Raw genomic sequence first — 15,573 nt, 5'->3', positions numbered from 1 at the left:
TAAAAAGGTAAGATGCTCTACATGCTGCAAATGATGAAAAAAATTAAACACTTTCTTGAGTGGAATATGGAAAAAACTATGGATGTATAGTCTCATAAATGTATCTGTTTAGTTTACCTTGAAAAACTTGTTAATATGCTGCTGTGGTAAATGTATGAGTGGTGTTGGATCTGCTATCCTGATGTGTGACTTTACTTTAAGAGGCATTCTGTAGATTATTTTTAAAAACTAGATGTTACCAATTGAGATTTTACACTGCAGTGTCAGATAAAAAGCTCCTATACGAGGGGTGACTGAAAAGTTTTGAGCCTAACCCAGACAATGGTTAGCTAGGCAAGCCAAATGATATTTTTAATGATCTAAAACCTCTCCTTATTATCATTAACCATGTTCATATTTTGAACTGTTTGTTTTATCTTTGCAGATTCTTGAAGTGAATAGTGGTCAGTGATTTGTTGAAAAAGGAGAAATTGGAGTGTCGGGCTGTGATCAGATATCTTCATCTCAAAGAAATGTCACCATCTGAAATCCACCAAGTTATGCTCAGTACTTTACATGACAGTGCCCCTGCATATGCCACAGTCAAACGCTGGGTACAAGAATTCAAACGTGGCAGGGAGTGTGTAGGGTCCCAACCTGAAGAGTGTGTTGCCATTATGGGGGATTACAGTATGTTGAAGAGTACAAGCACTGAAAAGTCTGTACACTGGTTTGTTTCATGAGGCTTTAAACTTTTCAGTCACCCCTCATATCTTCTATATCCTCCATGTCTCCTCCCAAAATGTTAGCATTTTGAAAGTTTGATTTAAAATATTTCAATACTTATGAAGGCCTTATTTTTAGATTAATTCAATGTCCCTAAGAACTTTTTTAGGATCCAGGGGAACCTAGTTTGACGCAGGGTGTCTGCAGCTCCTTAAAGGGCCTTAAAAGTCATTAAATAGTCTTAAATTTGAATTTGTGAGGTCTTAACTACTGCAAACATCACATCTTATTTCATGTATACACCTTTTTGTGAGAATGAGTGAAGCCTCTCTATGTAAAAATCCACATTTATGTAACAAATCTTTAAAAAAAACACTAATACTGCCATTTTACTCCATACTTGTACTTGTTTGCAAAATGTAAATCAATGCTTAAGTACATAAAATATATGTTCAAAAATCTGTCCTAAATTTGGTTAAAAGGTGTCTTGAAGGGTCAGCATTACATTTGACTGTCTGATACCTGTAGACACCCTGTGAGGGACATCTGAAGACATTACCATGGACACATTTTTCACATCGTTTTTGGATAATTTTTAGACCCAACAATTAACTTAAAAACAAACAACATATTAACTAAAAATGAAATTAGTATTGGTTGCACTCCTAAGACCACAAACAATGAAGGGTCCACATCAAGTTGAAAGTGGATTTTATTTTACAAATCAGCTTCATATTTTAAACAATCAATTACACACAGGCACACTTGTGGAACAATTTAAAACCCTTCTCGTCTTTTCACACAGTCTTCATCAGCCGACCCGCACACCTACACAGGTCTGTCTCTTACTGTGGCTGATGAGGCCTCTTCTCAGCTACAGGTTGATTTGAGCAATACTGGAGTTTCCTGAGGTCACCGAACAACATGAAAGACTCCGAATCACACGTTAAATATGTTAAAACATCTTGTAACTGTCAGTCACACATAGCCACGAGCACAGGTCTAATTAGCCAAACTAAGTGAAAACACCTGTGTGGGTGTAGCGTGGGATCTGTAACACCAGGTACCGTCTTTTTAATGAAGTCAGATCCATGCTTACGATGTGAATAATTAGTGCTCAGACTGCTGCTCAGTCCTCCTGGTGCAGCTTTCCAGTGAAAGTGACAGATGATTAGTGGAGGTATTGATTATGATCCTTCACAGACGGATTAATGGTCATATATGAATCTTACACCCACCCAATAAAAACTTTAAAAATGATACAAATATTTACACATTCTTGAACAAAGTGGGGATGTACTCTGTAACAAAACGACTTGTAAACATGTTTACAGCGTCTGGTGGCTGTCTCATGTGATAGGCAGAGATGGTGAGTTGACAGGCGGCTGCAGCTGAGTTGCAGGGACTCTCATTGTTGGACGTCATCCACTGTGGGAATCGAGGTTTCACTGTTGGGCTGCTCCTGAGAGAGATGAACAGAAAACTCTGTGTGGGTTACAGTAAGAAAATGAGATAAAACAGCCTTGAGCTACATTTCAATTAAACAGAGTAGTATCTATAAAAGGTTAAAGGTCATGTTAGTGGCTTACCTTCAGATGTCTGTAGACTCCCATCTGGAAACGGCAGCAAATAACATCAACTAAGAATCCTACTGCACCGTGGAGCATTCCTGCAGGACAGAAATAAATACCAACATACTGCAGCCGCTGATGCTCGTGAGGGTTGATATGAGGTGAAACTAACTCGTCTGTTTGCTTTCACTCATATCTGCTGAAACTTTCACTGCATCCACACAGTGTTTATCTACCACAGCGCACCGAAAACAACCTATCAGAGTGGAGGAGTCTCTAATCCAGCTGTCAATCATTGCCCATGAACTACGATCAGACTGTCAAACCAGGCAGCACTGATCTGATATGAATACAGATTCTGTTACTGCATTGCTTTTATCTTGTCTCAAACATTAACAGAAACAGGGACTTGGGTTGGGAACTGGAGGGTCACTGGTTCAAGTATATATAGCGACAGTTTCAGCAAAAATGACAAGATATTTTTACAAAAGTGACCAACTATAGCGTCAAAGTTGCATCTGGCCCGCTGTGTTTCTGTGTGTGTGTGTATCTACCTGTTGTAGAGAAGATGCCTCCGATGATGCCACACAGTCTGACAAGAAACTGCCAGAGAGGCATGTGCTGCTCGGTGACTTTGACCATCAGAGAGCTGATATCGTATTTCATAAAGATCCCTGAGACTCCGTGGCTGCCTGCAGCATGGTTAATCACTCGTTCCTGCAGAGCGTGAAGAGGAAGACAAATACATTCACCATAACAATACACAGCACACGACACAAATATACATACCTGTGCAAAATGTAAACCTACCCGCTCAGTGACTGAGTACTGATGTGTTTCCGCAGACACCTTGTACGTGTTCAGTTTGGTGGGCACGATAGTGATGAAGTACTGGAACATGTGGTTAGCTGGAGAGGACATCCAAAAATATGTTAGCTCAGTGAAAGGGGTGTAAATTAAGATCATAATAGATTGTTTGACATTGACAACGCAGACGTACATTCAGGAGAGATTTTCTCCGTGCCGTCCAGAGGGCTGATGATCCCAGGAACCACCTCTCCAAAGGACAGGTGGTCGATCCGGTGAGAGAAATTATAACCTGTGACACAAATCAAAAATTATTAGGGATTACAACTGCTGTATTTCATGTCACAAAAGATTTGCTTAAAAAGACGAGGAACTCACTGTCATGACTGACGAGGGCAGCCAGATGGGCGTGGCCTCTGGGATGTGGGATGGACCTGTGCAGGGATGAAGGGATGAAAAGTCAGCCTTTGCAGAATGTTTGACTCTTTAAGTTTTACAGCCGTGTAGATACATACTTGCCAACAGTGACGTGGAAGTTTCCTGCTACCTTGTTGACGTACAGGTGTCCATGTATCCTGCAGGCGGTAAGGGTGCTGGGATTGTTCTCACTGTGGAGCAACACAATGAGGAAGGAATTCATTTATCACAATGTATGCGAGGTTTTAGAACTACCTTGATCATATTTTCAACCATCTCTCAGCTCCAAAGAGAGAAGGACTTCTTATATTGATGACTGTGTACCTTTGAGACATAACAGGAGGAGCTTCTTTTATTGCAGCCTTGAAGATTACATCCTGTAGAGCGTGCTCCACTCTCAGACGCTCCTGGATGTGCTGAAGTGTCCTGACAGTGAGGGACAGAACAATTAAAGACACAAGACTCACTCTGGCAGACACAAAAACTAATTCAATGAGTGAGACATCATTTTACACTTGAGAAAAAAGGTTTCAACATGTTATTCAGCTCGTTTGCCTTCTATAAATCAGGTAAAATGTACTATCTGCTATGCTACCAGCAGTCTGCTAAAGTATAAATACTGTATGAACACCTGAGACTAATGTTTGCCACTAAATGACACTGAATTTCAAATGTAATGTAAATGACACAGCTAAATAATGCTGAATGCCTGATTAAAATGCCACTGTATTCCTTTAGGGAAGTGTTGATGTCAAAAGTTTTATTTATATTCCAAGTTAAAGGTGACTCTTTAAAGTGCTACATCGGCTACACTTCTCTAAAGCTGAACTTGGGAGAATATTCCTGAACCTAAACCCTGTATGTGACGCGTGTAAACAGACCCAGCGACCATGTATCACATGTTCTGGTCTTGCTTAAACTTGTCCCTTTCTGGTTATCCTTCTTTGTCACCATTTCCAAGACAAACGGCTGTAATATGTAATATTATGCCTTCTCCTCTAACTGCTAATTTTTTTTCCATCTCCTTGCTCATTTACAGAATCCATCCATCCACCCATTTTCATCTACTAATCCGGGGCCAGGTCACGGGGGCAGCAGGCCAAGCAAAGCACCCCAGACATCCCTCTCCCCAGCGACACTTTCCAGCTCCTCCTGGGGGACCTCAAGGCTTTCCCAGGCCAGACAAGATACGTAATCCCTCCAGTGTGTTTTGGGTATACCCCGGGGCCTCCCACTGGTGGGACCGGTATGGGGACATTTACAAGATGCTGTTGCCTTTTCCTACCTATTAGCTGGACGCTCAATTCTGTTTAAATGGAAGGATATAACCCCCCCCCTGTCACACAGACAATGGATCACAGATGTCATGCAGAACATCAAGCTGGAACAAATCAGATGCACCCTCAACAGCTCCATGAAAATATCTATAAAAATAAAACCTGGCACCCATTATTAAACTATGTGGATAGTCTACCTGGCCTGGAACTATGAATTTATATGGTCAAAGTGACAGTGACAGCATTCAAGGAGCCAGACTTTGGTGTCAGTTCTATTGGGGTCAATAGGGCGGACACTGAAAATCACACTTCAGCCCATCATATCTTTGTTGTTTCAACTTTGACTGAAAAAGCCTTCCACCAGATTTAAAAATGCAAATTACGTGATGCTTACCAACATTTTTATGGTAATATGCAAGTTTGTTTTCCTGATTATAGGTTTCCAAACAGATCACGGCTCTGTCCAGCAGAGGCTGAGATGCAGCTGTTCGGAGAGCCATGATCTGTTTGGAGACCTATAATTAGGAAAGCTTAGATTAAAAGACTTCAATGATTTTTATTCTGTTAGAAGGATTTTTTCAGTCAAAGTTAAATCAATAAATATATGATGGGTTATAATGTGATTTGCAGTGTCCACCCCATTGAATCCACTAGAATTGGCACCAAAGTCTGGCTCCTGTCACTATCACTGCGACCATTTCCTCTTACATAATTTCCTTGACCTCTACAGGTGGTCTATCCAATACATACTTAAATACACTATGATATGTTTTGTGATCTGTCTGTTTCTCTTTCTTTTCTTTCCATTTTCCTTTATATTTCTGCACATATTTGTACCTTGAGATGATAGCTTATGTTAAGGTCTTGTCTGACAAATGGAAAAATCCCTAGAAAATAAAGTATAAAAGAAAAAAAACTCCTGAATCTTACATTTGCCATAGTCTTTGCTCTGGAGAGAGTTCAAAGTTGACCTAAAATGTGACAAAACACAACTGTCAGATGAGCATACATGAACTCTTACACAAAGAACATGTTTCTTATTCCATATTCGCAATACAGTAAATAACCTGCACACTGAATGCACTCATACTCACTGGTTCATACTTTAAGCCATCAGAAGCAACCATGTTCTCTGCTAGATCCAGGACATCTGCACCTATATCTGTAATCACATTAAAAACATCCATCACACCTTTCTCCACCCAATATGAATAATGCTTTTCCTATAGCTGAAATACAAACTCATTTTATTGTACTTACATTGGCATCTCATGGCCACTGTGATGTCTACATTTATCCTCAGTTTACTGTAAGTGAAGAGCAGATGTAGTAAGGACACACACTCAGCCAGGACACAGGACTGAAGCACAATAATCGCAGCTTCTTTAAGTGTTACCTGCTGAAGTCTTTGTCCACCTCATACTCATACTTCATCCAGGTGTCTCTGTAAACGAAGAACTCCAGGAAGGCGAGGGCGGCCATGAGAGTGAAGGCTATCAGAGACACTGCAGAGAGTAGCAACACGATGAGTCACAGTTAAATTAAGTTTATGTACGAAATATTTAAAGGTTGCATGTGGCTGTGTAGTGTGTGTGGTTACCTGTCCCTCCGCTGGCTGAGGACTCCACATAGCTCTCGGGAACTTTGGGGAAAGCGTCCAACTCCTTCACCAGACCCAGAGCCTTCTTCCTGGTCAGCCTCCTCATCTTGGGAGCAGCGGGGCTGTAGCTTCAGGTGACTCCCTCATAAAGTGGATGTTTCCCAGGAGCTGGTTACCTTCACTTGTTTAATGGGACCACCGCTGAGAGATGAGTAATGTTCAGTTTGTCCTCAGCGGTTCTTCCTCTCTGTGCTGACGTTGAACATGACAGCTGTTAGCAACGGTAATGCTAGCTAGCTAACTAACTTAGCCGGCTAAAACATGGCTACGGGCGGCTGGTCTGAGTGAAAGAGAAACCGTTAATGTATGTCAGCTCAGTCCACGGTTAAAACGCTTCTTTTTACTGTGAAACATCAAGAACTTTCACGTACAGGGAGTAAGTTACCTGTGGTAGGTGTGTTGTGGAGTAGTTAGCTAGCTGTGGTGTCGTTGGTTTGACCCCATTGTCTGAATAATAACTGCCGACATTTGGACTCAGCGCCCTCTGGCGGTTGATGTTGCCAACCGTCGATGCGTTACAGGTTACAAATGTACATTTCGTGGTTTATAATGTGGTTTAAAACGTTTCAAATTATATAAATAAGACTTGAAACTAACGCTTGATTGTCGTGGTTTACTATTACATGTGAATATTTCAGTGCTACCTAATGTGAAACTAGCGAGTAAAAGCCTTTTATCTAGCCACAACTGGGTTACTAACTGGGCAAAGCAGGCACCTGCCCCATGATCCCCCAAAGCCCCAGGTTGATAATATATTACCAAAATTATTATCAAGAAATTGAGCTACTTGGTTATTGTTATTGCTTTTGTTTTTTTGTTTGTTTGTTTGCGAATTACCAGTGTTGGGAAGGTTCTTTGAAAGCTACCAATTATTTTACACTGGAACAAGTTGAAAAACTCCTCTCGGGAGAAATCTAGTATCTTGACAGTGTAGATACACTGAGAAGAAATCACATGCCAGAATAAAATGACACTTCACTGAACTTATTGCAAAACGTGCCCATTTGTCTACAGGTGATACATAAAACAAAAAAATAAAACACCCCACTATTCGCGGGAAAGTGCAGGAATGTCAGTTTTGGTTTTGTATGCAATGTCCATCAGTTAGACACCTGCTTTCCAGAAACCAGTATCTAGATGGGGATATTGCATTAAGCAGGATTACTCAGTTAGCCAGGTAACTCCTGAAATAGCATGCAGCAACTTTTCTGAGCATTAATAGCTCACAATATTTCTTACTAGTTGTCAGAGGGGTTTCAATTATAGTAGAGAAGCAATGGTAAAATACAAATAAAAAATCATACCTCACCCTTTATGGCCCAACATCGTATGTAGTTTCAGTACTTAACTACAGGAAAAATAAACTAGAAACTAGAAATACGGCCTCGTGGTTGTATGCCTCCACACACAACTCAAGTGTCTCTTACTGTTTACATCCATGTCTCATCAGCACAGTCCCAAGATTTGTGTCACCAATTCAGTATCTAACCAAATGTCTCCCCTTCTGTTCCTGAGATACGACATGCAGTCATGGCCAAAAATGTGTTTTATGTAGAATATTATGATATCATGGTGAAGTTGACCTTTGACTTTTTGTATATGAAATGTCATCACTTCGTCATTATAACCTGTTAAACATTTGTGTGAAGTTTTGTCAGAATTTGCGTAAGAACTCTTGAATTATGGCTAAAATGTAATTTGCGAGGTCACACTGACCTTTGACCACCAAATTCTGATCAGTTTATTTTTCAGCCCAAGTGAACGTTTGTGCCAAATTTAAAGAAATTCCCCAAAGGCATTCTTGAGATATTATGTTTACAAGAATGAGACAGACATGGTCACATTGACCTATGACCACCATGATCTCATCAGGTCATCGCTGAGTCCAAGTGAACGTTTGTGCCAAATTTTAAGAAATTCCCTCAAGGTGTTCTTGACATAGAATTGGACAGACAGATGAACAGACCATCAACCCGAAAATATAATGCCTCGGGCTATAGCTATCGCTGGCACCGAGGCATAAAAAGTAAATTCACTACCTGAATCCCTATGCGAATATGAATGTAGCTGAACTACCACTGCAAAATGTAGTTTAACTACTATTTTAATTAAACATAATCCACTACTCCACAACACTGCTAATAACCACTAAGGTTCGTATACTTGAACCAAGACACAATTGTTAAGTCTCACTGCTGAGGCCCCATCTCATGGAGAGGCCCTTATATCAAAATGTAGTTTTACTACCTTAAATATTTTAGATGATATTATGCATATAGTGAATATTTGTCAATAAATTAGTGTATGTGTATGTTTTAAATGGCCCCAAGGATAGAGAAAGAGATGATGGTCCCTGTGGTATAGATACTATGAAGCAGAGAAGAGTCTTATTCTTTAGCATATTCAAAAGGCCCCGATTGTATTGTGTCCACACTGAACCAGACCTCAACATGCTACATAAAACCTGAGCAGATATTCACTCTCTATGAAGGTGTCATGTTGATTTTCTGGTGACAACCTCAGACTGAATGCTCAGTTTTCCGACAGTTCTTTAGGACTTTTAAGTCTTTTCAGCTTCTTTGAAATTTTACTTTAGACGCCCATATTTTCAAAGAAAGTTACAATTATTCATGTTACCACAAACCAATTGCCCCACAGTGATGGGCTTTTGGGTACTAAAGTACCAGAGCAGTTTTCAGCATTACCCCATTGGTGTTTTGACCCTGACCTTCCTTATTACCTATCTACATATATTTTCAAAGGGCCTATGCCAGCCTAATTCGTTTTTTTAAGATATTTTTTGGGTGGGGGGTGGCATGCAGTGGGGGGCCACAGGCTGGATTTGAACCCGGGCCGCTGCGGCAACAGCCTTGTACATGGGGTGCCTGCTCTACCACTAAGCCACCGACGCCCCCAGCCTAATTCTTACTGGTCATTTAACCTGAGTGTTGCATGGTTGTGCAGTGGTTAGCACTGTCATCTGACAACAAGAGCATTCCAGGTTCGAACCCCAGGGTATGGGAGCCCTTCTGTGTGGAGTTTGCATGTTCTCCCTGTGTCAGAGTGGGTTTTCTCTGGGTTCTGCAGCTTCCTCCATCAGTCCAAAGACATCCAGGTTAGGTTAATTAGCAGCTTTAAATTGCCCATAGGTGTGAATGTGAGTGTGAATGGTTGTCTGTCTCTATGTGTCAGCCCTGGGCAGGATTAGTGCTTAGGAACAATGAATGAATGAATGAATAAATTTACAGACTAAAAAGACAAACTCAGTTCAGAAAATGTAAAAACAGAGCTGTAACTTGTACTTAAAAATAAATAAATAAAAGGAAACCATTTGCCATAGATATTGTCTGTATACATGAGACAAAAACAATTTTCAAGACACACTTAAAGGGAAAATTCACTGCATAAATGAATTTATGTAATGACATTGATTTTGGACAGTAGAGTCAATACAATTATTGTTATTGTTGTTATTATGAACACTACTACATGATACTCGGTGTCTCTACTTTTCAAGGAGATATATTTTTTTAATCAACAGATAAAAACTGAGATTTAAAAATATCACATAACAAATGAAGCACATTTTAAGATGGACTTTCCCTTTTACACCAAAACTGTTCTCTTTATTGGAGAGCAAGGAGTGTTTGGATCCTTGACTCACAAAGCGTAACAAAGAGCCTCTGCCCAGCTGACAAGATGTGTCCTTGAATAGTTTGCTGAATCACTGACAAACATATCCCTGGCTTCTCTGTGACGAAGGCAGCAAACGTAGAGAGAATTTTCTGGCAGAGATCTGTAAACCATTAGCATAAAGGCTATTGAAAACATTCATGGATGCATTAACAAACATGTTTCCTGGTTTCAGCAGGGGCCCATATAATAACAGTATGATGATAACAACAGTGGCAACTACTGCAAACCTTAACTACTATTATTCAGGTTGAGAATATCATTAATTTTTGTCTTTCAAGTAATCATGAGAGATTTCTTCCTTCAGTCAGGTGTACATCTCTTCAGACAACAACAAAATTATATATGCTTATAATCACATAATGAGTGAGAACAGTTCAGGTTGACATCAGTACTATAGATTTACATCTACAGTGAGACACTAAACAGCTTCAAGTATTATCTGCATTATTTTAGTGCTGTGCAGGCATAGGACACCTGGAGAGTAAGCATGCCAACAAAAATCCAGCGTCCTCTGACAGTTCAAAGCCACATTTAACATCAAGGTTGTGACGCTCTTCCAAACAGATTAATGACTGGAGAAGTCCGCAGATATTGCAGAGGCCAACACAAACCTAAATATACAACATGACCTCCTGCTAAAATAGTTTTAAGGTTGAAGCTCGAGAGGCTGTAATCCATCCACTGCTCGCTCTATTCTGCAGGTACAGAGTCTGGACCCTCGTCCTGTAGGACAGCTGTCTCTAGGACATCAGAGGTGGGTGTGTCAGGCGCCTCTTGGGACAGATCTTCAGAGCATCTGCTCACAGTGGGTGAGATCACATCCGGACTCGTGTCACAGGACTCTGTGCTCTGCTCTGACGTGGCTGCTATAATTGTTGTGGCAGCGCTGGGGGGAACTGGGTCAAACTCGTCATCATCGTCCTCCAGGATCGGTGATTCATGGATATCTGCCAGAGAAACAAATATATTTTAGACATGCTGATTTGGGGAATTGTCTGTGGTTATAAAAGGATGAATGGAAAGAAATGCCAACTCACTGCTGAAAGCTTCAGGGTACTGCTTGGAAATCTTCCCTTTTAGTGTCCTGGAGAGGCAGAGGAGGTCAATAATTAGAGGCTGTATGTGTGTGTTAGAGCTGGGTCAATTTTGGCAAATGAAAAAGTTTCCTACATCAGCTAACTGTGCAGACAACATCAGGGTGCTAAATCCAACTCTTAACATTAGTAATAAGCAGTATGACAATGTTATCAATACAGGCCGTGCCAGTTTACTACAGAGCCAAGCAGTGGTAACATAGAAGAGATCAAATTCAGCAGAGGTGAAAAGGGGACAAGTGGCACATGTTGTGTTTTTTACTAGAAAGTTTGTGTTTTTTTGGGGCAACAAGATGAGACATTTTGGAGGACAGTCTCTCAAGAAAACTAAAACTGCCCCTATATTACAACATTTTTAATTTAAAGCTTTAAAGCTGAAGAAAGAGGTGTCCTAACTGGCTGCAGGCAGTGCAGTGGTGTCTTTTTAAGCTGAACTCAGATGACCTGTTTATAGTTTATACCTTTAGTTCGCTTTGAAAGCGCCGCAATGGCAGAGGAACAGCTAATTCATGAAGTTATTAATTAATCATCTACACTTTACCTTATTATTTCACTACAAAAACCTATATAGCCTACAGTGACAGCTGGCTGGAGGGAGATTGCCTGGGAGCTGAAAGGTTCTGGTAAATGACAATCGTTAATAACACACTAGGCTACTTGCTTTTGGATGTATTGTATGTCATTTCCAGTAAAAAAATAACAATATAAAACATGTGTTTTCTGTTTATAAAGTAACATTACAAATGCAGAAAGACAGCAAGTGGGCTGCTCACTTATCTTTTAAGTGGTTAGCATCCAGCTGATATTCAGGTGGTTTGATCACATGAGGTAACAGAAGTACATGGATACAGTGTGGGCAGAGAGCTCTGTTGCAACGCGATAGTCTGAGGCTGTCATTATGTTCCACTCAGGAGCAGCTTCTGAATTGAGTGCGACACCTGGTGAAATTTGGTTTAGTGATCCAGTCCAGTGTTTGGCTACTATCAACCCAGTTTGAACATTTTTATACCAGCCCAACCCTAGTGTGCGTGCGTGCGTGTGTTTGCACTGGGGAGAGCAGTGACTTACCTGATCCTCCTAAAGACACTGTCCAGATCTTTCTTCATCTCCACCAGGGTGCGAGTGTGGAGTAGGAAGCGCTCGTTCATCTGCTGCAGTCGCACGTTAGACAGCCCGTTGAAGTTGATCAACATCTCATTGGTTTTCTCAAAGCGGTCGAGCCTGTTTTTCACAATAATTCAGCGAAGCAACAGTTACCTTCAGATGCCACTTTACAAAGAGCAGGGCAGATGTCAGCATCATTGACCTATGCTGAACAGCACACCCATTATATATTTAATAGTTGCAGAAAAGCCATATGAAGCTTAACAGACTAGTCACACCATGACACTCACATGTGTCTCTGAGCTTGGATGATGGCATTCACATCCTCAGAGTTGACCATGCTCAGCATCCTGTTACAGAACACGCCAGATGCTGTGGGCTCCACCATGATGAAGGTCAAGGCGAAGAAGCTGCAGATATGAACTTTCTTTTAGAAATGCAAGTAGTATCATGTTATATTCTCAATCAGGGCTGGGCAATATATCAGTCTATTAATATCAGACTAGGTATCGCCTTGGATTTTTAACATTGTGTTGTATTTTCCTGGTTTTAAAGGCAGTATTACAGCAAAGTGATGAAATTTTCTGAGCTTACCAGTCTGTTCAAGCTGCTCTATTATTTGCCTTTACCCACTTGGTCATTATATCCACATTTGTCAGTATTTTATGAAAGCACCAATAGCCAATAAAATACTGCTGCAATATCAATATAGAGGTATTTGGTCAAAATATTGTGATAGTTTTAATGTTTCCATATCGCCCAGCCCTATCACAACACAAGCACTGAAACCAGGAGCCCATTAAGAAGCTAACACAGTCAGTTATTCAGTGCAGATACAGCTAACGTTATATTCACCACCGTAAATACACGTATCATCCTCTACAGGGGCAGTCAATGTTTCACTGTGATATTTTAATGAAGCATATTTAACGATGAATAACTTTAGTAACCGAGTCCTGTGTTAGCAGGCTGCTGGACGAATCTTTGATTAGCTTGTTAGCTGTTGAGCAATCTGACGAGCGAAGCAACAAAAATCACATTAGCTACCTCAGCTCCCTCGGTGGATGTTTGTGTCGACCTCTGGCTGCTTGAATAGCAGACTTAAAATGACATCTGCAGCCTAAAGGTGCTTCTGACAGCTGGCTGTAATACAAAAACAAAGCATTTCCGGGTTTTGTTTAAACTTCCTGTCATAGGACCCCTGTTTCCGGTGCTTTTTTTCTCCCTGCAATTTTCTTCCTTTTTTTTCTTTATTTAAAACTGCGCAACTTACAGGTGTACATTATTAACGCATCTAATCTGGTTATATCATCGTTTTTAGTGGAAGAATGATATAATAAAAAATAGAAAAGTGTTTGACGTTACAAACCTGTACATGAATGAATAGCAGTAAAAAAGAAAAAAAATATTAAAACAATTGTATACGATAAGACTGAAAAAAATTAAAAAGCATATGATTCTTAGTGCATGCTATGTTACCTATAATAAATAATGTTTTTGTCCCCTTACTACTCAAATATAAACAATTATTATAGGTAACTGAAAATACACTGACATTATCACACAACAAAAATAGCCTCTGGGGTATGTTAACCTTGATTTATGAAAGTGGATCATCCCATGGAGGCACTTAAGTTTTACAGCACTATCCAAAAAACATCTGTCTGCGGTAAATGTCAAGAGGCTGCTTCTATTATCAGCCCAGAAAAAGCATTAACATAATACAGCAATATTTCTTCAGAGACAGGGGGCATAAAAACAGGCAGATCAGTTTTCCAAAGTTATCAATGGGGTGCTTTGAATGTATTTGGACTGCACTGGACAGAGGATGGACAGACTATAATACTGCAATAGTTAACAAGTTGCTTGGTGTGTACAGGAATTGGTCCTTGTTAGTGTTGTCAAAAAATACTGATTTATTAATGCATATTGATTCTGAATATTTGAAACACTTTCTCTACCCACTCTCAGCAGTATTGATGTACCAGTACCAGCTGTGCTTTCCCACTCTCTCTTATTGTTAATGTTGAGGCTAATACAGTCATTTTGCTGCTCTCTGCTACTAACCAAGAAAAGACAAGCTGTAGTCTTCATGTTACAGCATGTTATATATATTTTTTTAATTTTATGCCCTCAATGTCAATTTTTCCGCGTGATATTGCAAATGTTAACAAATATCAATATTTTCAGGGTATTGTATCAAAGTTTCAAATTCCAGTATTCTGGCAAAACTAATCCTTGTGCATATTTTGTGTCTGAATCATTCTCATAATCGTATTTTTCTTATTTTTAAAAAATCATAAGGTTGCTGTGCATTTCCTGTAATCTCTTGGTTATAATAAAAGGAACTAGAATTACATTCATGTCTGTAAAAACATGGATGCTTCACACATATCTTCCCCCCAGCAGCACAGAAGATCTATACAGTCAGCACAGTTTAAAGGTGAACACCCAAGATTAGTGTCACCAGGTCAGTATCTGACCAAGTGTCTCTCCTCTTCTGTTCCAGAGTTATGACGTTGAGTAATGGCCAGAAAAGAGTTTTTTTGCAGAATATTATGATGTCAGTGAAGCTGATCTTTTGGATACAAAATGTCATCACTTTGTAATTTTTTATTAAACATTTGAGTGAAATTTTGTCATAATTAGCCTATAAAGTCTTGAGTTATGCCCAAAAACATGTTTTTGTGAAGTCAGTCACTTTGACCTGTGACCTTTGACCACCAAAATCTAATCCGTTCATCAGTGAGTAGAGGGGATGTTTGTGCCAAATTTGAAGAAATTCTCTCAAGGTGTTCCTGAGATATTGCATTCACAAGAAAGGGACGAGCGTATGGACAACCCAAAAACATAATACCCCAAGCCTTGGCTAGTGCAGGCATGGTGTCTCACCTGTAGTATGAGAGTGAAGTACTCTAGCACCTTGTTCCAGCAGGGACTTTTCAAATGTAAAATGTTTAAAAGTTGGTATCCGTCAAACCAAACTCATGTCTCCTACTTTTTAACTCAGAGTTACTAACCTTTTTTCAAACTGACATCACACACAAAGGTGCACTTTTTTCAGGGATGGTGTCAGATATATGAAATAAAAATTTAGTGCTACCCTCAAAGTTTAGGAACTTATAGTTCTTTGTCTCTAAATCTCAAGCAAAGTTATTATAGTCCACTTGCACTATAGTAAAGAAGTAGTGTGAGGTACATGTGAAGAAAAAAATTCTCCCTTTTTAAATTTACTTTTACCT

The 15,573-nt window shown here is 39.9% G+C and overlaps 2 protein-coding genes across 2 annotated transcripts; both read right to left on the bottom strand.

The window, feature by feature from the left end:
* Positions 1-1,399: 1,399 nt before the first annotated feature.
* On the bottom strand, positions 1,400-6,619 carry LOC117261596 (endoplasmic reticulum-Golgi intermediate compartment protein 2-like). Its single transcript, XM_033633967.2, has 13 exons — positions 6,378-6,619; positions 6,174-6,282; positions 6,038-6,084; positions 5,872-5,939; positions 5,708-5,748; positions 3,825-3,926; positions 3,599-3,691; positions 3,462-3,517; positions 3,277-3,375; positions 3,087-3,184; positions 2,831-2,993; positions 2,295-2,374; positions 1,400-2,167 (listed from the first exon to the last, which is right to left on the bottom strand). Exons 1-13 carry the CDS (start codon positions 6,481-6,483, stop codon positions 2,114-2,116), a joined length of 1,116 nt encoding a protein of 371 aa, XP_033489858.1. The 5' UTR covers positions 6,484-6,619; the 3' UTR covers positions 1,400-2,113.
* Positions 6,620-9,821: 3,202 nt separating this feature from the next.
* On the bottom strand, positions 9,822-13,504 carry kxd1 (KxDL motif containing 1). Its single transcript, XM_033634444.2, has 5 exons — positions 13,379-13,504; positions 12,622-12,741; positions 12,296-12,448; positions 11,171-11,217; positions 9,822-11,080 (listed from the first exon to the last, which is right to left on the bottom strand). The coding sequence occupies exons 2-5, from the start codon at positions 12,717-12,719 to the stop codon at positions 10,824-10,826; spliced, it is 555 nt and encodes a 184-aa protein (XP_033490335.1). The 5' UTR covers positions 12,720-12,741; positions 13,379-13,504; the 3' UTR covers positions 9,822-10,823.
* Between the last annotated feature and the right edge of the window lie 2,069 nt (positions 13,505-15,573).

This window comes from Epinephelus lanceolatus, chromosome 5 (genome assembly GCF_041903045.1).
Source record: "Epinephelus lanceolatus isolate andai-2023 chromosome 5, ASM4190304v1, whole genome shotgun sequence".
In the NCBI taxonomy this organism is placed as follows: domain Eukaryota; kingdom Metazoa; phylum Chordata; class Actinopteri; order Perciformes; family Serranidae; genus Epinephelus; species Epinephelus lanceolatus.
Note: the sequence above shows the minus strand (reverse complement) of the source record. Positions and strands in the feature narration are given on the sequence as shown.